Here is a 24842-nt window from a genome sequence, read left to right on the forward strand (position 1 = left end):
ATTAAAATACATTAATGCTGCTTCATTACGATAGCGGATAGCCGCTAAGGCAATGAAGGGGTTAACGCATAGTAGCATGTTTATTGGGGACAAATGCCCCCAATAAACATAGCAGCAATACACAACATACAGTATAGTAATGGGCAGAATGACTATTATCCACAAAAGGATAATAGTGCAGTTGTCCATTTACAATACTTACACAACAATAAAGACTTTAAATACATATAGCACTCACCCATGTCCCACTGCCACGATGAAGGCCATCCTCATCTTCATCCTGCCCATGCCCCATCCGCTTCTGCAAAACAAACACAAGAATTACAACATCCAAATTAATGTCCCCTAACCCCTTAATCACCATAGCGGTTATTAACCGCTACAGTTATTAAGGGGTTAAGCCACCATCACCCACATACCCTCCCCCACAAAGCCCCCCAACCACCCTCACCCAATACCCACAGGGGAGTCCTACCAAATACCCTTGGGCCTAATACCCCCTCCCCCAGCACATACAGTACAATAATGTGCCAAATAACTATTATCCACATAGGGATAATACATTATTTGGCCATTATTAAACACATTCAATAACGTTAAAATGTAAATAAAATTGTACTAACCTCATCAATAAGAAGTCTCCGTCGCCAGCATCATCCTTGGGGTCCGTTGCCAACATTAGAAATAGCCACAACATTTCAATATCATTAACATAACACTGAACCCCTTAATCACCTTATCGGGTACTAACCTGAAAGGTAATTAAGGGGTGAAGCCATCCTGCAATGCCTACAACAGTTATGCATAACATCTTCAGTGAAATAAAAACCAATTGCCTAACCAAATTCCATTTAATCATTCAATCTGTAGGCTCACATGCCTCATAAAACATTGCATTTACAGTGTATACATGTAGCATAACATGTAAACTGCATGTACACGCTGCAAATCAATGTTAACAATACAATAATGCCACTCAAATCGCCATACATCACAAGAAGTATATTATTTAATACAATAAACTCACCATCAATGAATTACCACACAGCAATTACATCCCTAAACAATTAAAATACCATCCATACCAATTACACAATGAACTAAAGCTATCCTAACAGAGAACCACTTCAAAACATAGAAAAAAGTACACCAACAAATACAATATACTAAAGCAAGGCTTTCCATATCCTATTGTACGGCCTGGAAGCCCAAAACTTACATCTGTCTAAAAATAAAATACATTTAGCACACATCAATGCATAGCCACAATGATTAACAATACAGAATTAGAAGCTTTAACAACACTATCATTTCTTACCCTGTATATATATCTGTACACATACATACAGACATACATACAGTGGGAAGAAATGATATGCATTATAAAAAATGAAAACATGAAAAAGCAACACAAAAAACAGTTACATTAAGTACATTTCTTTATTTAACTTACCATTACTTGCCCCCACCGACTCCCGTTGATCAGCTTACTCACGAACCAATCCACGACACCATCCACGACACCATCCAGGAACAAATCCACGACACCATCCAGGAACAAATCCACGACACCATCCAGGAACAAATCCAAGAACAAGTGCAGGAACCAATCCAGGAAGCAAGCCACGAAGAAATCCAAGAAACAATCCACGACACGATCCAGGAACAGGAACCCATAAAAGAAAAGAAAAAAACAAATTAAACATTAAAATAATAAAACATGACAATCAAGGGTTGTACTAGTTTTATTCTTAGTGAATCTGTATTACAATACCTTGTTCCGGGGTCTTCTTGACATCTGGTGCCACGCCCTGGTCTTCAATCTTCAGGAGGAGGTCCGTCCTCCTCGGCATCTGCCTTCAAAATGAGACGACATAGGCTTTTATAGGCCTATGACGTCACATTTGTCGTCATATGGTTCCCACGGCCCTGATTGGGCCGTGAAAACCATGTGTTTTGGCCGATGTAAAAAAATTGATGACGTCACTTAAAGGCAATGCCAGCACAGCCAATCAGAATGGCTTTGCTGCTATTGCCTTTAAGAAAACGTCATGAAATGACACATGGCCGGACTCACATGGTAAGCCAGCCAATCAGAGCGTGGGAACTCCATCCCTACTCTGATTGGTTCAAGTACCATGTGAGTCCGGCCATGTGTCATTTCATGACGTTTTCTTAAAGGCAATAGCAGCAAAGCCATTCTGATTGGCTGTGCTGGCATTGCCTTTAAGTGACGTCATCAATTTTTTTACATCGGCCAAAACACATGGTTTTCACGGCCCAATCAGGGCCGTGGGAACCATATGACGACAAATGTGACGTCATAGGCCTATAAAAGCCTATGTCGTCTCATTTTGAAGGCAGATGCCGAGGAGGACGGACCTCCTCCTGAAGATTGAAGACCAGGGCGTGGCACCGGATGTCAAGAAGACCCCGGAACAAGGTATTGTAATACAGATTCACTAATAATAAAACTAGTACAACCCTTGATTGTCATGTTTTATTATTTTAATGTTTAATTTGTTTTTTTCTTTTCTTTTATGGGTTCCTGTTCCTGGATCGTGTCGTGGATTGTTTCTTGGATTTCTTCGTGGCTTGCTTCCTGGATTGGTTCCTGCACTTGTTCTTGGATTGGTTCCTGGATGGTGTCGTGGATTTGTTCCTGGATGGTGTCGTGGATTTGTTCCTGGATGGTGTCGTGGATTTGTTCCTGGATGGTGTCGTGGATGGTGTCGTGGATTGGTTCGTGAGTAAGCTGATCAACGGGAGTCGGTGGGGGCAAGTAATGGTAAGTTAAATAAAGAAATGTACTTAATGTAACTGTTTTTTGTGTTGCTTTTTCATGTTTTCATTTTTTATAATGCATATCATTTCTTCCCACTGTATGTATGTCTGTATGTATGTGTACAGATATATATACAGGGTAAGAAATGATAGTGTTGTTAAAGCTTCTAATTCTGTATTGTTAATCATTGTGGCTATGCATTGATGTGTGCTAAATGTATTTTATTTTTAGACAGATGTAAGTTTTGGGCTTCCAGGCCGTACAATAGGATATGGAAAGCCTTGCTTTAGTATATTGTATTTGTTGGTGTACTTTTTTCTATGTTTTGAAGTGGTTCTCTGTTAGGATAGCTTTAGTTCATTGTGTAATTGGTATGGATGGTATTTTAATTGTTTAGGGATGTAATTGCTGTGTGGTAATTCATTGATGGTGAGTTTATTGTATTAAATAATATACTTCTTGTGATGTATGGCGATTTGAGTGGCATTATTGTATTGTTAACATTGATTTGCAGCGTGTACATGCAGTTTACATGTTATGCTACATGTATACACTGTAAATGCAATGTTTTATGAGGCATGTGAGCCTACAGATTGAATGATTAAATGGAATTTGGTTAGGCAATTGGTTTTTATTTCACTGAAGATGTTATGCATAACTGTTGTAGGCATTGCAGGATGGCTTCACCCCTTAATTACCTTTCAGGTTAGTACCCGATAAGGTGATTAAGGGGTTCAGTGTTATGTTAATGATATTGAAATGTTGTGGCTATTTCTAATGTTGGCAACGGACCCCAAGGATGATGCTGGCGACGGAGACTTCTTATTGATGAGGTTAGTACAATTTTATTTACATTTTAACGTTATTGAATGTGTTTAATAATGGCCAAATAATGTATTATCCCTATGTGGATAATAGTTATTTGGCACATTATTGTACTGTATGTGCTGGGGGAGGGGGTATTAGGCCCAAGGGTATTTGGTAGGACTCCCCTGTGGGTATTGGGTGAGGGTGGTTGGGGGGCTTTGTGGGGGAGGGTATGTGGGTGATGGTGGCTTAACCCCTTAATAACTGTAGCGGTTAATAACCGCTATGGTGATTAAGGGGTTAGGGGACATTAATTTGGATGTTGTAATTCTTGTGTTTGTTTTGCAGAAGCGGATGGGGCATGGGCAGGATTAAGATGAGGATGGCCTTCATCGTGGCAGTGGGACATGGGTGAGTGCTATATGTATTTAAAGTCTTTATTGTTGTGTATGTATTGTAAATGGACAACTGCACTATTATCCTTTTGTGGATAATAGTCATTGTACCAATTACTATACAGTATGTTAGGGGGGTATAGGTGTTGTTGGGTATATATATATATATATATATATATATATATATAATATAATTATTTATTTATGTAGTTATTGTGGGGCTGGGGTGTGTATTTTTTTAATATTGTGGCTAGTGGGGGTGGGTGAAAGGGGTATTAGCCCCAACGGTGGTAGTTTAGGGCTTGCGGGTGGGTAGCGGGAGGCCTTAACCCCTTCAGGACCGTAGCGGTATTAACTGCTACGGTCGTGAAGGGGTTAAGTGCCCTCGCAACCCCCCCGCAAGTCCTAAACTCACACCCAGGGCCAAATACCCCCCTCACCCATCCCCGCTACCCACAATAACGCTGGCACGGTGGGTTAACCCCTTCATTGCCTTAGCGGTTAGCCGCTAAGGTAATGAAGTGGCTTTTAAATGCCTTTTTCCTGCCTCGGATGCATGCCGGGGGGCTCCGGTGCGGGTATCAGCTCCGGAGACCCCCGGCATCAATCACAGGCAGGAAAAAGGGCTGATTTTTCCTAAGTGTCGCCCTTGCCGATGCTTCTCCTTCAGCAAGTTGCCAACTTTAGTTGGCGGGCTGGATTGGCCATAAAATCTCCAATCTGGCCTGCCGATCAGCACCAAAAAGCTGATCGGGGCTTACTGAATTCAGGCGGGAAAAAAAAGTCCCGATAAGTGGCTTATCGGCAGCCGGGTGGCGAAAAAAATTTTTTCGCAAGAAAAGTTGCCGATAATTCCCACTTATCGGGGCTTACTGAATCAGGAGGGCAAAAAACGGCTATAAAATGCCGAAAAAGCCTTATCGGGGCTTACTGCATGAGGCCCCAAGTCCTCTGGAGTGTCATCATGTCCTACTTTTGGATAAACTATATCTATTACTACTAGCACCGACCTGGTCCAGAGCGTGCACCCAAGACAAATACCCCGGAATACGCGTGAGTGCACCTTCCGTTCTCATATCAACCTCTGTTACAAAACATGCATTTATCAATGTTATTCGTTTGGCAGGAATTATATTGTTTCTACGTGGCCCGTTCATGTCTTACAATGAATTTGCACGGTTTACAATTTCTGTTATACTGACATGCAAGTGTCTGCCATCTTATTTATTCATTTTAACGTGCATACTGGGAACACTGTTTGCTGCAAATTAGTATTGTTCTGATGCTTTTGTCACTTATAGAAGAACTTTTTATGGAGGAGACGTATTGAGAAGGAGAAACATCACACACCTTCTACATCGTACATAGCGGTATACAGCAAAATTACAGTACTACAAGGCATTTGCTATTTACAACTATAAAACAATGGCAGGCAGGCATACTATTTGGGGAACGGGTGGGAGTCAGACACACCATTTTGCCAAAGGTTAATCGTGGTTCATGACTGCACTCCACTTTTTGTCCTTTTTAAGGTCCTATTGTACATACTGTATCTGAACCACAGCCTGCAAACCTTTAGTCGTTTTCATTTTAAAGATATATTAATTTAAAAATCTATTTTTGAGGGGAGTCTTAAAAATGTCTGCCATGAAGATTTTTTGTAAAATGCTTTACGTCTCAGTCTGGGTTGAATGGGTAATTTAACTGTATTGTTACAAAAACAGCAATTCAAATAGACAGATTTGCACATCCTAGTGCTTAAAAATCCAGAAGCTTCCTGGACACCGTCTGTAAGAAATTTCTCCACCTGTTCATAAATTTTTTTTATGTGTGTCATCATATTGTAATAAATAAATATATCTACCCTGATGAAGGCCATTATGGCCTAAACTTTGTTTTTTTTCTTTATGTAAAATAAACACTATTTTGTATTGAAAATACAGCTTGGAGATCTTTCCAACTATGGTATGTCAGCATATTGCATATTGTTATATACCCAATTTCTCTACAGACTAATGATGTGTTCACATTTTCACAACCCCCTAGTCAGCCCCCTATAATTTGCAATGGGGATACTGAAAGAAGCTGAGGGGTTAAGCAGACTTCATTGCTGTACGCTCTGTAATGGAAAGTTTTACATAATCTTCATTGAAGTGAAATAAAATTGCCATCTTAACTTTTTGGGATGAAGATCAATTGGGAGAAGTTTCCTATGACCTAACTGTACATTATGTGCCGTGACAGCCTATCATTTTCCCAAGGGCAGAAAACTACTCCTGCGCACAGAAGCTGTCCCTGGAATAACTACAAATCAATGCTCTATCATAGTCACATTCGCTATATATGCTGGAAAGAGGTATTTAGTACTGCATGCCGTGTTTCTGCACGCAGAAATGTCACAAATTCAGAGTTGTACAGTACTTCTAGGTTCCACGTGAGCTGCTTTCAGCAAAAGTGTGATGACCACAGTGGCACACAGTATACTGTAGTGTGCTCTGTCAGGGCAGGAAGTCAACTCTGTCATTTTAGGCTCCTGAAAATAGCCCCAGTTTTTGAGTTCCTATAATCAGACTTTTTTTGGATCCAAAGAATGTAACTCTTTGAGAGCAAAACTTGTTACAATCATTGTATAATTAATATATCTTAGTTTTATGCTGAACCATTCAAGAATGTCTGCTTATATTTATGTATGTTTTTGTGAAATGTACAAAATAAAAAGCATTGTATAAAACTATTGTGAATGCTGCATGCTTCTTTAAGGAGTATTGTGTCTACCTAAAAAAAACCTATAATAAAGTGCTGCAATCCTTTGATTTCAACTGGATTTCTTAACTCCATGAATATCCTCCAAACAATTGTAGCATTTTGTTTCTTTTTCATTTACTTCTATTTAGATAAGTGTTTGAAGGTGCAGTCCCTCCTATGACCAAAATGAATCAATGGTAGTGACATGTTTAAGGATTGAAATTTAAGTGATGCAATTAGTTAATTTAAGTTAGTTTAAGTTAATTACTAGTAAACATGCTGAGCTGAGACATTGGAGGGTTTGATTTCCTCTCGCAACTCTCCTCAATAGAAGTCTTCACATACAGTATAAGACCCCCTTTCTCCTCCCACATCTTCATTGGACCTCTAACAGGACCTGAGTAAATACTTAATTGACATTTACAGACCCCAATGAAAATAAACTTCTTAAAGCAGCAATACATCCAAAAGCCTATATTTTCCCCACTCGTTATGCCCCTTTTAATGAGTTGTAATGTATTAAGGGTCCTTAGGGTGCTAAAGCAACTATTTACAAAAGCACAGCACTTCCTTTTAAAACAGGCAGCCATATTGTGAGCCCGCGGAAGCAGGCAATTTGCCGATCGATCGGCAGATTAGGTCATTACATTTTCTTAAAGCTAAGCAACTGCTGCATCTATTTAAAAGAAAAATGCAAACTGTATTGCTACAGAACTTAATTAATATCTAAAGAAACAAAAATGAGCAAACTGTTTTCTTTACCTATGATTGTGTTTATTTTTCCACACTTTGGGGCTGGCAACCCTTACATAGTTACATAGTTACATAGTAGATGAGGTTGAAAAAAGACGTACGTCCATCAAGTTCAACCTATGCTAAATTCAGACAACAGATACTTTATTCTATATCTATACTTACTTATTGATCCAGAGGAAGGCAAACAAAAAACCCCATTAAGGGGAAAAATTAATTCCTTCCTGACTCCAAGAATTGGCAATCGGATTAATCCCTGGATCAACATCCTTCCCATGTATACTTATTTGGTATATCCCTGTATACCTTTCCCATCTAAAAAGATGTCCAACCTTTTTTTGAACAAATCTATTGTATCTGCCTTGACAGATGAAGGAAACTTTATAGCCAGACTTTGTAGCCAGAGATACAGGAGGGACATACTAATGTGGAAATACAAGGAAGTCAGAATACAGAATGGGGTGCCAAAGGAAATGAAAAGGCTCTTGGGGTCGTAGTTCAAAAACGTTATTGACCACTGCCTTAGGCAAATCTCTTGTGATCTTAAAGAGTCATTTCCACCAGCTTATTTTATTTTTGACCACCACCATTTTTTTTGTTACATGGATAGGAAGTAGGGGGTTCCCGAGGTGAGCTGCATTAATTTAATCTCTGGGGACTCCTTGGTTCCCGAGATACATACCTGTAAAAGTAGAACTAGTATTGGGCCAATAGGAAGCCAGAATGACTTCCTATGGCCGTGTGATGAGGTCAATTTATATATATGGAAGTACGGTTGCTACCTCTCATGATAAGTACCTTGGGAACCAGGGAGTCAACAGAGCTGAAATAAACGCGGTTCATCTTTGGGTACCCCCTGTTCCCCACCAATGCAAAAAAGAGGAGGGGAAATGCACCTTTAAGTCAACCCACACGGAATATTAGTATAATTGCGATCATCATGTCTTTATTACGTCCCTCAACTTAATGCCGAAGCCTATCAAGGATAGCACTAGGACAGGGGTGGCTAACTCAGTCCTCAAGGGCTACCAAGAGGTCAAGTTTAAGGGATATTCCTGCTTCAGCCCAGTTGGCTCAGTCAATGACTGATCCACTGATTGAGCTACCTGTGCTGAAGCAGGGATATCCCTAATACCTGGCCTTTTGGTGGCCCTTTGAGGACAGGAGTTGGCCACCCCTGCACTAGAACTTAATTAATAACTTTCAACCATACAGGTGTCAGCATGAATAATTTTGGTGATAAATAGAAATCTATTCTTAAGTATGGTTATAAACTATTTTGGCATGAAATGTTTGAAGATGATACAAGATACCATGGGCCCTTTTTAAGAAACTCAGAAGAAAATCAGATTTGACAATTGCACAGAAAAGTCAGACATCATCCCCGAACAAAGTCATTGCATAACGCCATACAGAAATGAGCGAAAGTGAAAATAAAATGCAAAGCGGCAAAGAGTTCACATTTTGTTCCCTTTAGGGAATTTCTATCTTTTCTATTGAGGGTGTATATGAATTTGTAATATATACCTGGCATAATGGATATATATACACACACATACATACTGTATATACATATATACATACACACATATATACTGTGGTAAATCACTGTGCACACTCTTGGATAAGATAAACAAGGGAGTAAGGATGTGAGCACTCATGGGTAGGTATTTTAAAAAATAAGGAAACTTTTATTATAGTTTCAGTTACTGTAGCATACTGGAAATACGCTCCACATTGATGGAATCCAGCTTCATTTAAATAGAATCTTCTCCAAAGTAGCTGTAGAGCATATTGAATAAGGCGCTTTTAGGAGTCAGCTTTGAGCTTTGCATAGAGTGTATTCAATATTCTGTGAAGTTGCTTCCCTGTACTAAAAATGCAAGTCCCATTCATTGGATTGGAGTTGGTCTCCACCAGCATGAGGAATTAGCATATTAAATAGGTGCCTTTGCATACCACAGTGAGAACAGCTGATCACCTTTACGATTCCTATCAAAGGAAGCATCTTAACAAGCATTTGACAAACCTGCTCCACTCTGGCCGGCAACAACATTTCAACTCCGCTGGCGCTGACATACTTACGTAGTTTAAAAAAGTGGCCACACGATTCCCAGTCCCTAAACGCTTGAAAGCATCAGGTTCCTCTTTCTATAAAATTAAATGAGAATGAACTGCAGACCTCAAGGGGTCATGGACAGATACAAAGGTACTTACATAGTTAAGAAATGTTGCAAGCCTATTTCCATCCGTTTTGAGATTTCTGTCAAAGGGACGCTGCAACAGATAATAACTTTAACCCAGATTCATGTAGGATGGCCCAGTTTTGTATTGTCATTTCAGGTAGTGCAAGTTTCATTTTAAGGGCTTACAGTAGGACAGGGTTCTCATAACTATCGCAAAGCAGCAGTTCCTGGAGGAGCTTCTTTTCTACAGGTGCGCCGACGAGTATTCTTAAACTTGCCTTGGAAAATCTGGGTCTATCACCAACAAGATCCAGGTACATGCTGGGTACATCCAGGTACATGCTGGGTACATGCTGCAAACATTTCAGTGACATTTCTGCAAAGACTAATGGCCCATCGGATTAACACAGCAGGGGTCCCTGGCAGTCCCATTCAGTTTGAATGATACTGCCAGGGACCCCCGCTGTTAATCCGATGGGCCATTTTTCTGTCTGCAGAAATGTCACTGAAATGTTGCAGCATGTACCCAGCATGTACCAGGATGTACCTGGGTCTTGTTTGTGATTGCCCCAGATTTGTTTTAGAATACTCGTCGGCACTACAGTACACTGCCATTCAAAGTAGAAGGATAACCATACTGAAAATTATAATCAAAAACCCTATATGTCAGGCAATAGCTTGACACTGTTAAAAGAGAAATGATCAAATTTATAGCCATTATTAGTTGTATAGTATGTCTCATGAGCATGTGGGGTCAGGGCGAGGGCGAAGGAGAAAGAGATATGGTGGGAGGCAGAGAGTTAGGCTGCGTCCATGGTAAGTTCAGCTGTGCGGAGGCTGAGGGAAAGCGGGTGCTTTCCCTGGCCATGGTACGCATGCCGTCCGTGGGCGTGTCTAGGGGCCTGCCAGTGACATCACAGAGCTGGCCCAATGAGAGCGAACCGCTCACGTGACTGGACTGTGGCGCCAAGAAATCAGTTTGAACTGATTTCTTGCACAACGCGTGCCCACTCCCGTTTCTGCACGCGTGCGCCCGCACGCCGCATGGAAGCGATCACAGCCTTGAGCAGTTTGATCAGTCAGCGTGCGCACGCCTCCACACGGTCTGCCCGACCATGGACGCAGCCTTAGAGAGAAATGTGGGGGAAGGGACAGAGTGTGAGAGAGAGGTGGGGGGGAAATACAGAGGTAGGGGAGGAGGGGCAGAGAGAGAGAGAGAGAGGTAGGGGAGACAGAGTGAGGGAGAGGTGTGGGAGACAGTGAGAGAGGAGGGGGGAGACAGAGAGGGGGGAGAGATGAGCACAGACAAAGTGGGGGAGAAAGATCAGCACAAGGAAGAGACGAGTGAATGAAATATAGGGCGATAAGAGGAGTTATAGGGAGCGATTGGCCCTCGTGGCCCTTGAGGTGTATCATGTTGCCAACCACTGGTCTACTTGCACCATTACTGGTAAATGCAAATGGAGTTAGGAAAGTTTTAAAGCAGCAAAACCCCTCCAGAATCCTTTATAAGTTTAGCTCCTATAATGTTAGAAACTTAGGGGCACTTGCATTAAGTGCTGGTACTGGTTATCACACCCATTCCGGCGTTATTTCCCATTGAGATAACCGGACCGGTGCTTGATGCATGTGCTCCTTAGTATCTGGCCCCCCTGAAAGTGACCTTCTGTAGGAACCTTTAGAACACAATTGGCTCTGGGGAGGGCTTCATTTTAACCTCCTGGTCACTGAGGGCATTATTCTATATCCACAGAAGAGGCTGTTTGGGCTGTTTTCCAGCTCAAAATTATAAAGTCTACAGGGATTTTTGACCGAAACCTTCCCAAACTGCCACTTCGGTGAATATACAATTACGCCCTTAATATTACAAACATGTATATCGACTAAACCAAGCATCAGACTGAAAAAATAAAAACCGTGTTAAAAAAAGACAAAGAAGAGATCTCTTAAAAGCAAAAGGCCCCAGTGAACAGCGATGACTGCTACTTTAACTTTAAAGGTGGTATAAACACATAAGTAGTAGAGATATGCAAAACTTTCACATGAGGTCACGAACCATTTTTTTGAGTTGCGGAAAAAGCTGTGGTTAAGTCAGAGCCCGCAAGCGGGTCAATTTTATTTATCATCCTCATTTTGTGATATTCTGTAAAAATCGCCAGATTCTCTTGCAAAATTCTCCAAATTGCAAGATTTGCTTAATGCCGAGATTATATATAAGGCACGCACACATTTTGCTGAAATCTTACTAATTTGGTTACATTATTAGCCCCTTTAAGGCGTGGCAAAACAATTTGCAGGGAAATGATTTTTTGGGGGACGGATGGGATGGGGGGTGGAAAGCTTAACATTTTGGACAGTTTCCCACATCTCTACTATTGCGGTGTCAGGGAGCAGAGTAAGAACACAAGTTAGTTAAAGCCAATCAGAAATCCCCTTGTCTGATAGTTCTGTATATGAGGTGCACACATTATGCACATCAACAAGGTCTAATAGATTTGCAGTATGGAGCATTCTGATTGGTCAATGTCACAATACTATATAAGCCTCCTTTTAATGTTGTCATTTGAGCATTTGTAAATTTGGTCTCTGCACAAATTATGTGCAGAAGTTGAATGTAAACTATAAAAAAAATTATTGTGGGGGGCAAATATCAGTTTAGGTCTTAAATATGTGACATAAATGCTATATTTAAAACAAAATGGACTATTGTAATCAGCAAAGCAAAATGGTACCATGCTTCAATGAACATACCAAGGTACAGTACAATCTTATAATAAATAACAAAAATGACATTGATATTCATAAAACTCAAATGTCAGCAAAAAAGTATAATCTCAAAAATTATTAAACTATAATACAATAATAAAATTGTACTGGTACATTGTCCCTTTGATGTTGTAATTATTGACAGTTTTATCAAAAGCATGGAGCATATGCTGCTATTTATACAGTTGTTTAAAACAATCCCCCCCCCCCCCACATAGCTGCTCTATACAGCTTATAATATATAATTTACTTTGTATGTTCTTTGTCCCGCGCATCTCTCCTGGGAGGCTAGTCAATGCATCCACTACTTAGTAATGTAGTGTAATAATCTGCAGGATTACAAATCACTTCATACTATTTCTTCATGAGATATGTATGTTACCTCTATGGTGCAAAGCTCCCGGCAGCATAATGATAGGGCTAAGGTGTGCACGAAAGCCTCCATAGAGCAGGGTTGCCATGGTGGAGTTTTTATAATACGGGATGTCGAAATCCAGTATGAAAGTGTGACGTCATAATGCGGGATGAATGATTAGCAAATGCTTCGAGCTGAATGGTATCTCCTGCTTGACCGCAATATTCTTTGTTTTTTATCCTCTCTGCGTTTGGCCGGGCGGGGAAAGACGCACAGTGAAGTAACAAGTAGCGGTGGGAGAAAAAGTAACGCCTATAGGGGTGGGGGTCAGGGTATTATGAGATGACCAGGCATTGTCCTAACTTTGTTATTTTACTAATTTAGTAAGGCGACCTCTATCAGAAAATGTACATATTACACTCAAGTAGAAATTGATTACGTTTTTATGACTGATTTCATTTCAGTCATTTTAAGTTCAGGCATTTCACATAAAATTAATCAGTAATTATTACCATCTGCACTATCATTTTCATTTTATATTTCATATATCACTGGATCTCACCAGCGCTCCTCCTCACACAGAAGAAAAGAAATTGCCAACTATTGGGACACAGACCAGTCCCTTTTTGAGGGTGTTGAGCTGCAATATTTCATGTTGTATTTCTTATTACCACATTTCACCAAGGGTTGGTGAGGGTTAATCACATTATTCACATTTGAAGTTTCTGCACTGTTGTTATATTTATAACACTTTGTCACTTACTGTCATTCACATTTGTTTAAGACGCGCCCAATCCACCCCCCCTCCCCACACAATTTCACGTAAAGGCACTAAAATACGGGACAATTATGCATCCCGACAGACCTTTCCGGGACAACAGGACAAATCAATGAAATAAGGGACCATCTCAAATGTATGGGACGCCTGGCAACCCTGCCATATAGGATAAATGGGAAATCCCTATCTCCCAGTGCCTGCTGAATAGATTGATAAATCGAAAGATGACGTGACTTCCACAAGCACACAGCTTGCTTGAGGACCTCATGTAAAGTGCACAGAGCACTGCAGGAAGCCTTCCTATTTTACAGAGAAAGTAATAGTGTATAATATCTTTATGGCACACACATACAGAGCAGTTAGACAACTATATTGTGCCCTGTTATACTACCTCAATGTAGCATTTCCCCAGCATTTTGCTGACCAACACATAAATAATTTGCAATACTTGTCATTTTTTTAGTATGTGTAAAAATTGGACATACATGTACTTACCCTTGAAAAATCAAAATGTGGCTCATACTGGCCTCCCATACCATAATTTGCAACCTGGAAATATATCAATTGAATAACACAAAATAAGACGAGGCAAGTTGAACATATCATATCATATCCAGTCAGTTTCCTATCTCTTGAACTGAATCACTTAACTGGTAACATACATCCTGCATCTATTTCACTGCACTGGCCTAACATTTAACACAGGAACTATCAGTCATGGTTGTAGTTTGCGAGGGAGTCCGACAGAACAAATACTCTGCAAGCACCAACTTTTGACCGCCTTGCTGCCAGAGGGGACACTGCTCTGACATTAATTACAGATATTCTGATACACACTGCCACTGGTACGCATACACAGGCTACACAGATACATTGATCTATATATAATTGCTGCTTTTTTCTCCCATGTACCAAAACCTGTTTTTAAAGTTCCACTGTGAACCAAAGTAAACAAATGGCAGTGGTAGGTGTGGTGGTGTGGTGGTGTGTGAGATATACAGCTCAACCCCGTTATAGCGCGATCCGCTACAACACGAATCCTCATATAACGCGGTCTGAGCTTGGCTTCCAATTTGAAAACCTCCATTTTGCCGTGCGAGGACTTACTTGCAGCTGTCAGCTCTCTCCTCACTTCACAGGGCTGTGTCCATGTGCTCTCATCTCTGCAGTTGTCAGCTCTAGTGCGCGGCGTCGCAGAGGAGGGTCACATGACACAACACATCCCCGTACACTTTTTTTTTTTTTTTTTAAACATTCAAATCAATGCTTTATTGCTAATGGACACAAACACACACACCTACACATACACCATATGGGAATTGAACATTAATACATTTTATATAATATACATGCAGGGATTGAACCCAGGACCTTTCATATTCTGGTACCATTCTCTACCTCTACACCACAGGAACTGTGTGATGTCACAGACTCTAGAAACAAACCAAAAATTTACACTGTGCACTGTGGCATGTAGAGGATAAATATATTTATAGGGTCAGTCTTGTAACACCAAGCCTATGGTGTAGAGGTAAGGTATTGGTACCAGTATATGGAAGGTCCTGAGTTTGATCCCTGCATGTTTACAGGTGCGCAGACGAGTATTCTAAGACTTGCCTTGGAAAATCTGGGGCTATCACCAACAAGACCCAGATACTGCGCCGACACACTTTATTCGAGCAAATACCCAGTATGTACCTGGCAGATACCTGGAATGCGCCGCTCCTCACCTCTGACAAGCCCCGTTGCACTTGCCTTCCCAGCCTGGGTTCATGCCTGGCTGACGGGCGGCTGATCTGTTAAATGATAATGATTAGGATTTAATAGGCTGCAATGCTTCGCGTGTCTACCAGATGGCATAAATTCATGAATTGTAATGCAGTATATATATATACTGTGCAATATTGCAGCCAGCGGGAATAAAATGCTTCAATCCCTGCCTAGAAAATAACCCAATGCACTCGGGCAGAAAACAGTCACAAACCTCAATACACCCGGGTATACCCGAATTCATGGGACTAGCCGAGCTCGAATAAAGTGTGTCGCCAGTGTACATGCTGGGTACATGCTGGGTACATTCTGCAACATTTCAGTGACATTTATGCAGAAAGACCAATGGCCCACCGGATTAACACAGCGGGGGTCCCTGGCAGCCCCAAACTGAATGGGACTGCCAGGGACCCTTGCTGTGTTAATCCGATGGGCCATTAGTCTTTCTACTGAAATGTCACTGAAATGTTGCAGCATGTACCTGGGTCTTGTTGATGATAGCCTCAGATTTTCTAAGGCAAGTTTTAGAATACTCGACGGCGCACCTGTATTATATAAAATGTATTAATGTTCAATTCCCACATGGTGTTGGTATGTGCGTTTGTGTATGTGTCCGTTAGCAATAAAGCATTGATTTGAATGTTTAAAAAAAAAAAAAAGTGTACGGGGATGTGTGTTGTGTCATGTGACCCTCCTCTGTGACGGCAGCCCTATGAAGTGATGAGAGAGCTGACAGCTGCAAAGAGGAGAGAGATCGAGATACCGGTATTGTGCAGTGAAATTTTAACACGATCCCAGTTATAACGCAGTCTCATTCTGTGGCTCCCAAGGACCTCGTTATAACAGGGTTCAGCTGTATATATATATATATATATATATATCTCAAATTTAAATATTGCTGTGTGCTCAATTGCATGTCTTAGACAGGTCTGCAACCCTGCCTTTCACAATTATCCCCCAGCATACAGTGCTTCCACTGCAGCAAGGGATTCTGGGAAATGACATGCAAATTAGCACACAGCGTCCCCTTTTGCTTCAAATCCATTTTGACATGGACCCCTATAAGTTTATGCTTGCTGCATTGCACAGCTTTTCAGCACAGCCTGGGTTAACATGCATAGCCAGTAAAACCACACACAGGCAGCTGTTTTGACCTTTTGGGTCTCATCAGTATGAGGCTGGTTATACTGGCTTTGCAATTTGAAGCTTGGATAGGCATCCACCACACATTAGTTAAGTTATGGTGGGTAAAAAAAGTGACAAAAAAAACTCCACTGTAAAGCATATAGCAAATGGAAATATTACTGTGTGCTCATTTGCATGTCTTAGACAAGTCTGCAACCCTCAGGAGTTGGCTCTCTCACTCATAGATACTGTATATCACCCAGATACATATATACAGATATATTTTACCTGAAGGAATTCAGCTGTGTCAACTGTTAATCCTGTAATCGCCTGCATACGAAGATTCACGCGAGCAACAACTGGGTCATCATATTCTTCCAGCCAGGCACTACACAAAACATACAGAATGCCAAAATACTTAGCAACTCAGAGCGCAACAAAAAAAAATCTAGTTGGAAGGATCTTCCAGAGTCCATATGCTGGCAAATGATTCATTAACAGGTTACTGTACTTTCTCTATTACAGACAGTGTGGAAATATAACTACTTGCAGGTTAATAGTGTCACATGTGGATCAGAATCTTATGTATCACTTCCTCACTCACCAGACAAGGAAGAAAGGTTCCATGGTTACTTTGGCGACTCGGTTACATCCCTCAACTCTTTATGATGCTTAAAGGAACCACATAGGTTGTCACAAACTTACATTGAAAGCTATGGTCATATGATACTGTCACCATAACAAAGTCACACAAACATTTCTACACACATTTCATACCTGATTTTTCACAAAGCACCTTACCTTTTAGACACCCTGTAGTTGGCTACTGTTAGGATACCAGTTTTTGGGTCACGCACTGTGGCTCTTGCTAACTGTGTGGAGAAACAAAGTACAAAAAAAAGCTTGTGGTTTGAAAAATGTTTAGCCAAATAATTTGTCCTGTAGTCACGCTGTGATAAATCTTCACTGACACATTGCTACTCTACAAGAAGCTGAACATTTTCCACTGATTGCCATTTTCTTTTACATTTGCTGTCTCCCAGACATCTCTAAACAGCCCCTGGACAATATAGTGGGGAATGTTGTACTGCAGTTCAACTGCATTGATAAGTGTCTACCCGCATACCTTATTGCATTTAAGATGGGGTTATTTCTCCAAGTGCTTCTTATTGTAAACTATAGCATTAATATATATATATATATATATATATATATATATATATATATATATATATATATATATATATATATATATATATCTCACTGCAGTGTTTTTACCATGATTAAAATCGCTAAAAGATAAGTTGCACTAAAATTATTTTCACATTTTGGCAGTGATCAATTGATTTTAAGTATCTTTCCAAACGTTTATATGGCCTGTATTATATTGTCCACAGCTCTCCATATGGTTTTAATTCTGATTGCCAGTTGCTCTGGTTAAATAAACAAATGTTGAACTGTTTTTGTTTGGCAAATGTATAATTCTGTGTTTCATTCTTAGTTTCGCCCTCCCTCTGTCTTCCAACTACTCCTCCCACGTCACATGACTGCTCTCCAACACTGCAGCTAAGTGAGCCAGTAACTGCAGCATAAGCACGGGACTAATTCATCAGTTCTTTAGCTATACAGACCTGTGTCTAATGACACTGTGTGTTCAACAAGAGTTTGCACATGCAAAACCACCATCTCTCCCCCTCCAATTATCTTTATGGGCTCTCTCATAACAACAGGGTTGGCTAAAGGTAAAGAAAGTACTTGATTGACTAACACTCCCCCATTCAGAGGCCCCTAAGAAATGGAATTTGGAATTAATGTGTCAAGAAACAATAGCAGGGAAGTCATTACTTTAGCACATTTAGGTTTGATTAAAGAAGCCAATTAGATTGCTAAATTCTACACCATTTGTTGACGGGATTGCCCCTTTTCAGTAGATTTGTAACAATGCCCAATGCCATACAGAAAACAAAGCGGCCTATTGCGCTTTTCATGTACATTTTGCAGGACAGGACTGCTGCTCTCATTCTTTCTACTCTGTGAGATACAAGGGCAAAGTGTGGAGCAGCACAGGATAAGGCGCTCACACAGCTGTCCATGTTACTCATACTTACTAGGCAAACAAGAAAAAAACGCTTTGAACGTATGATGCCAAAGTGTTACAGCAGGGAACAGCATGAAAAGGCTCAGGGAGATCTTTTCCTGTAAAGCATGACATTAAATTCCTTCTAAATGAGACTGGAAGCCTAGCCACACATTCTCAGCTTTTCAATTTCCATAATTTCATTCCAATTCCCAAAGTTTCATTTCTTTTAATCTTGTTCTTTCCAGAGTCTAAACTCAAAAGTCTGGTTGCTTGTTCGGTGTCCCTAATAATTCTACAGATTCAACCCAAGGAAAATTCAAGTGTCAAAAGAATTGTGGAACATATGAATACTGTGAAGGGATTGGGGGGAGAGAGAAGGGATTGGAGAGAGAGCGAGAGGGAATGGGAGTGAGAGAAGGGATTGGGGAGAAAGAGAGCGCAGTATTGGGGAGGGAAAGAGAGAAGGGATTGGAGGAGAAGGAGAAAAGGGATGAGAAAGCGCGCCGTGAAAGAGAAGGAATGGGGAAGAGAGAGAAGAGATGGGACAGAGAAAGATAGAGAGAAGGGATGGGGAGAGAGAGACAGAAGGGCTCGGGGGAGAGAGACAGAAGGGCTCGGGGGAGAGAGACAGAAGGGCTCGGGGGAGAGAGACAGAAGGGCTCGGGGGAGAAAGCCAGAAGGGCTCGGGGGAGAGAGACAGAAGGGCTCGGGGGAGAGAGACAGAAGGGATCGGGGGAGAGAGACAGAAGGGATCAGGGGAGAGAGATGGAAGGGTTTGGGTAGGGCCTGATGTAATAGTTTTGAAAAGAACAAAGGGACCCAATGTATCCTAAATGGTCTGTCTAGGATGAAAGTGAACCAAGGACAGTTAATGTTTAATAGGTTAAATGTAGCTGGTTCAAACTTTCTATAAAAAATTAAAAATAATTTAGAAAATAACAAAAAATTGTAACTGAACTGGACTGACTGTTCCAAAGGAAGCCGATTACAATGATAATTTGTTTATTTCAATGTGGTTAAGGTAGTTTCCACTTGTGTGGCCAAGAACATTTTCAAAATATAGCTATCAAAATATAGCTATCATTTGTTTAATTGATTGCTGTGAGAGATGTAAACGTCACTGAGACATTGCTTACTCTGCTGCAAGAGTTAAAAATGTCCATTCATTGTCATTTTAGTTTTTATCATAATTGCTGTTTCACAAACACATCATCTCTAAACAGACCCTAATCAATGTAATGTGAAGTGGGGCCCCGCAGTGCTAATGACGCATTAACTTCTATTCAACTGCACTGACACAGTTATCTCACATCTTATGTTGGAGATGGGATTCACTCTAGATGCTTCTTATTGTAAACTACAGCATTAAAAAAAAAAAGTCTGGATCACTGCAGCGTTTTCACCATAATTAAGATTGCTAATAAAAGTCACAATGAAATTATTTCAAATTTTGGCAGTTATAAATTGATTTTAAGGACGTAGTTGATTTTGCCAAACCATCAGATGGCCTGTGTTATATTCTCCACAGCTTTTTATCATGATCACCCGTTGTTCTGTTGAATAAACAAATATTGAACTACGTTTTTATTTGGCAAATGTATAATTTGGTGCTGTAGAAAAGGTCAACAACCCCCCCCCCCCCCAGATAAAATGCTTTCATTCTTAGTTACGCCCTCCCTCTGTCTTCCAACTATTCCTTCCACATCACACGACTGCTCTAACTCTCGAACACTTTAGTTACGGGAGCCAGTAACTGCGACAAACATGGGACTAATTAAAACAGTTCTTTAGTTAAACAGACCTTCATATGGCATTTGTGTTTATTCATTTATTTATAAAAGGTTTTATCAGGAATACATTGAGAGTTAACCTCTCGTCTCCCAGTATGTCCTGGGCGCAGAGTTATAGTGACAATACATTGTTGTACGTTATATTTACAAACATTCCCTTTATGTGTTCTTTACTTCTGCACAGACCCAGTAAACAAAAATGAATATTCATTTTCAAAACAGCCGTCCGCATGTAATAATGTCTTTTCATTTTCCTACTAGTAACAATAAAAGGTGGGTTTAAAATGATACATCTTCCCACGGCAAAATAATTTCTGTGAATTGTGCCGGGCCATTATAGCAGCAGCACTGACTTATAGTAATTTTTGATCAACAATGTGCACCATGCTAGTCATTTCATATTAAATGCCACATCATTGGGGGTCAGCAGGGTTAGAAGGACTCACTATTTAGAAACGTAATACTTGTTTTGCCCGATTATACGGCAATGTTTTGTTTAAATAAAGTTACATTGAAAAGTACACACTTGCCTTATAAGTGGGCCCGCTCACTTTGTAGGCCAATCAGCAGTCGGATGTATGAGGTAGGAGGGTAAAATGAAGGAAGCACCACCTTGAGGGCCCGAAGCAGCCATGTTGCTCATGGCAGGAAGGTCAAACCGAGAGGTTGAGACACAAAAACCAAGAGATAGAGACACAAAGACAGACACAGAAACACACACAGACAGTGTATGTGTTTGTGTGTATAAACTGTTTTCGCCCAGCCGCCTACATATATTGTCTGTCCATGAAATGTCTGTAAATTTAATGTATAACCCTTGTTCATTTAATGTAACCATGTATTGTCACTACAACTCTGTGCCCAGGACATACTTGAAAACATTACTTCCGGGTATAGCATTTGATAAATAAAATAAATACATAAATAGTGCTCATGGTGAAGTATCTTACTTTTGGTTTGGCCAGCTCCTTTATTTTGTCTATTTCTTCATCGGATAAGACATTGATATATCGGACAATACGAGGACTGTCCCATTCATCTTCCTCCTTGACAGGACCCAAGAGCAGGTAGGGGCTCTTATTCCCATCATGATATCTACAGAAGAGTCTCTTCTGCCTCCGTGGTGTCTGCAAACAAAAAGAAGTACTGTATAGGAGAACTTCATAGGAAACTCCTTAAAATGTGTAAATCCACTAATGAATTAAAAGGCAACTGGAAGTGGTAACCATGAAAAAGGTAATTTTTTTTTAAAGTTGAAGAAAAGTCTACAGGAATAAACTTTTCAGGAAAAACAACCATAACCTGTGCAGCTTGGAAGAAAGGAGAAGTATGTGGGTTAATAATATAAACTTCCAAATACATTCAGCAGGTCTGCAGACAGGATCAATGGGGCCCAGAACTCTGACCATGACATGGGCTCAGGGCTGTTTATTGAGCAGAAGCGAGGGGCCAGCTTCTCAGGGACATGTGTGGAGTGGGGGAGTAGGGTGAGGTGCTAAAAAAAAAAATTATGTTCCACTGGCTGGGCCCACTCCACCTCCAGGCCTGGGGCACTCTTTTCTCTCTCTGTGGGTCCTGAAATTAAGGTTATCAACAAGGTACATGATATAAGCATTCATATAGTTAAATCATTTTAAACTATCTGGCACAAGGCTATTCTAAATATGGAGGAAAACTAAAAAAGGGATCAAGTGGGACCAGAGACAGGAAAATGAGTAGACAGGGTGTCCCAAGTGGGACTGAGACAGGTAGGAGAAGGAGTAGAGTGGGTGTTCCAAGTGGGACTGAGACAGGTAGGAGAATGAGTAGACTGGGTGTCACAAGTGGTTCCTATCTGTTGACAATTATGGTTTATAACAATTAAAGGAAATAAGTTCAGCCAACAACCTCTATAAACTGCAATTTGGCAAGATGTGCTATCTATTCTTGGAAATTATAGGCAGAATGTGCCTCAATCTTACTCAATTGTTATTGGATAATAGCATCATTGATTATTTGAGCAAACAAAATTGCAAGAAAAGTTATGTTTGCACCACATACATACACACGTTTTAACTCCTTTCCTTTGTTGCCATATTTCAGTGAAAAAATACGTCTTCACATTCCACAAAGCTAATTGCACTACAGCTTCAGTGCATGGCATACTGCCCTCTTACTGTAAATACCACCACAATCCAACTGCACTGCTAAGAATAGTATATCTGAATGTTTCTATTGTACCTCTCTCCTAAGCTCTATAAAGCATTGCTCCCACTAGTCTTTTTTATTCTCATTATTATTTTTTCCACAGAATGTTTAGCTCTATGGACGCCCTGATTCCCTAGATTCTTACTGGTTTAGTAGCCGCTGTTCTCTCCCCTAAGGGAAATCAAAATGGCTGCCAAATCTCACTGGTCCCATGGGCCAATAGAAAGCCGCCACGTCATCGGAGGGATGATGTCGCAGCTTCCTATTTAATGACTGCGCCAACCATTTTTAGGTCAGGTGATGGAGGTGCGTGCAGCGGCGTGCCCGCCACACACCGGTCACTAACCTCTGTTGCTGCAGGCCCCGGTGTCTCCTTCTGTTTAGGCTCACAAGGCGCTGTGGCACGTCAGCCAGCAGGGGATACAATAAGATTGTGTTTCCGTGCGGCAACGTGGTCAGATGGTGCGCTGTGAGCCAATCAAGAGGGGACTGAGCCAATGGGAGTGCAGCAACTATAGGCCAATGGCAGACTAACAATTTCAGAACAATGAGAGGGAAATAATGTGTACCAACCACCCCCCCACGTTTACTAAAGTGAATATGAGCGTAATATCTTTCTTTAATTTTGATTGCTGTTTGGAAATTGAGGAGAGAGTGGAGAGGAAAGGGGCACAGTAACTTTTTTTTCCCTCAATACAAAGAGTGGTGTTTTTTTGTAGCCTTGCAAAAGCTCCAGTTTCTCCCGGGAACACCTCTCCCTGAGCAGTTTACCGGCACTACTGTCTACTCCTGTGTCACATGCCTGCTGGAGAGAAAATCCCGGCACAAGGAAAAAATAAATACATCTCTGTTTATTTATAGGAAGTAGAAGACCTACTCATGGTCATGGATATGAAAACTCCATATTATGGGGCTGTATTTCTCTTCTTTTTTTTTTGCCTGATCTGCACCTCTATTAACTTCCTGCCGTGGAACATTTTTTCTATTTCTAATTTCATTTCTGGTACGTGGGATCGGTTATTGTTTTGCTCCTCTAAACTGGGCCGACAATCGCAGGGGTGTTGTACAATCTGCAGATCCAAACCGTACGCGTTTCAAAACGGCCGTTTTATGTGCTAGATGGTTTTCATTTGGCATTCCTTGATGCTTCTTTTATTTTGTCTCCGCTTGCCCTGGACTCTGCCCGCCGTTTATGCCAAGCCCCCCCGCGCAACCGATCGCGCCTTACAGACCACAGATCACGTTTTTCAGCTGTGCACACGCCGCCAGAACACCAGGCGCGCGTGCAGCAGCCTCCAGCGGGACCTTAGCCTTACAGAAGACCACAGCAACAAAACTGGTATCAGAGGAACCAGGAGTTCCCTGGCTCAAAAACATAATGCAGATCAGCTCCGGAGGACGCCCCCTCCCCCTCCGATCTAGAGAAGCCGCCTCTTTCCTTTTGTGGACACCTAGAATCAAATGTGACAACATCTCCTCCTAGTCTTACATACTGTAGCAAAGATTTCTCCTTTAGTGTCAAAGGGACCTGCAAACTGGTTAATTAGTGATAAATAATATGTCTTTTAACCTGCAAGCACCTTAACAAATCAAATACATATATTATTTATGATTAGGAAGTAGTTAATGTTTTTGAATCCCTTTTGCAGCTCAGGAGTTGAACGTACCATTTTCTCCCCTTCTCCGCGACACAGTGCTTCATAGGTGTCACGCTCTGGCAGGTAGTCCAAGGGCCTGGCATAGATGCCGGACTGTGTTGTGGGAGATTCGGTGACCGATGTCTTATTTAGGTCCTGTTCTGCCATCTCTTTTTCCAACATTTTCTCAAAATATCGCAGGTTGCTTCCAGCTCGTTCATGCCTTGAGTCTGTGCAGGCACCAAAAAAATGTTATTTGAAGCAAAACATTGCCACTGAATAACCTACGGTGTGGGGGTCTCAACTCCAGTACTCAAGAACCCCCCTCGCCCCCACCCAACACTCAGGTTTTAAGGCTATCCCTGCTTAAGCACAGGTGGCTCAACCTGTTCTGAAGCAAGGATATCCTTAAAACCTGATCTGTTGGGGGTGTCTTGAGTACTGGAGAACCCCTGTCCTAAGTAATCCTCAATAAATTCCTACATAATAAACTGAATATCAGATGGAGTGTAATTTGTATGTAAATTATGTTGTTTTTTTGTTGTAGTAAATTCATCAGACTTTTTGACAGATGCAATACATCATTTTTTGTTTGTTTTTGCTGCAAGCCATAAAGCAATGTTTTTTCCCCCCAGGAAGCTGTTCTACACTAAATTCATGATAGCTTTTACTATTTAATTTAT

At 41.0% G+C, this 24842-nt stretch overlaps 1 protein-coding gene across 3 annotated transcripts in view; it reads right to left on the reverse strand.

Annotated features, from left to right (window-relative positions):
• The window catches only part of P4HA2 (prolyl 4-hydroxylase subunit alpha 2), a 77754-nt gene that overhangs the window by 6795 nt on the left and 46117 nt on the right, over nucleotides 1-24842 (reverse strand). Inside the window, exons 8-14 of one of the 3 annotated variants that reach the window (XM_075601114.1) lie at nucleotides 24190-24389; nucleotides 21286-21462; nucleotides 17267-17337; nucleotides 16754-16853; nucleotides 14066-14119; nucleotides 9703-9762; nucleotides 9571-9636 (exon numbers count right to left, since the gene is read on the reverse strand). In XM_075601114.1, the coding sequence (XP_075457229.1) occupies nucleotides 9571-9636; nucleotides 9703-9762; nucleotides 14066-14119; nucleotides 16754-16853; nucleotides 17267-17337; nucleotides 21286-21462; nucleotides 24190-24389 (728 nt within the window). The remainder of the gene's footprint in view (nucleotides 1-9570; nucleotides 9637-9702; nucleotides 9763-14065; nucleotides 14120-16753; nucleotides 16854-17266; nucleotides 17338-21285; nucleotides 21463-24189; nucleotides 24390-24842) is intronic. The other 2 variants (XM_075601112.1, XM_075601113.1) reach the window with 2 other exon arrangements.

Source organism: Ascaphus truei, chromosome 5, assembly GCF_040206685.1.
Source record: "Ascaphus truei isolate aAscTru1 chromosome 5, aAscTru1.hap1, whole genome shotgun sequence".
In the NCBI taxonomy this organism is placed as follows: domain Eukaryota; kingdom Metazoa; phylum Chordata; class Amphibia; order Anura; family Ascaphidae; genus Ascaphus; species Ascaphus truei.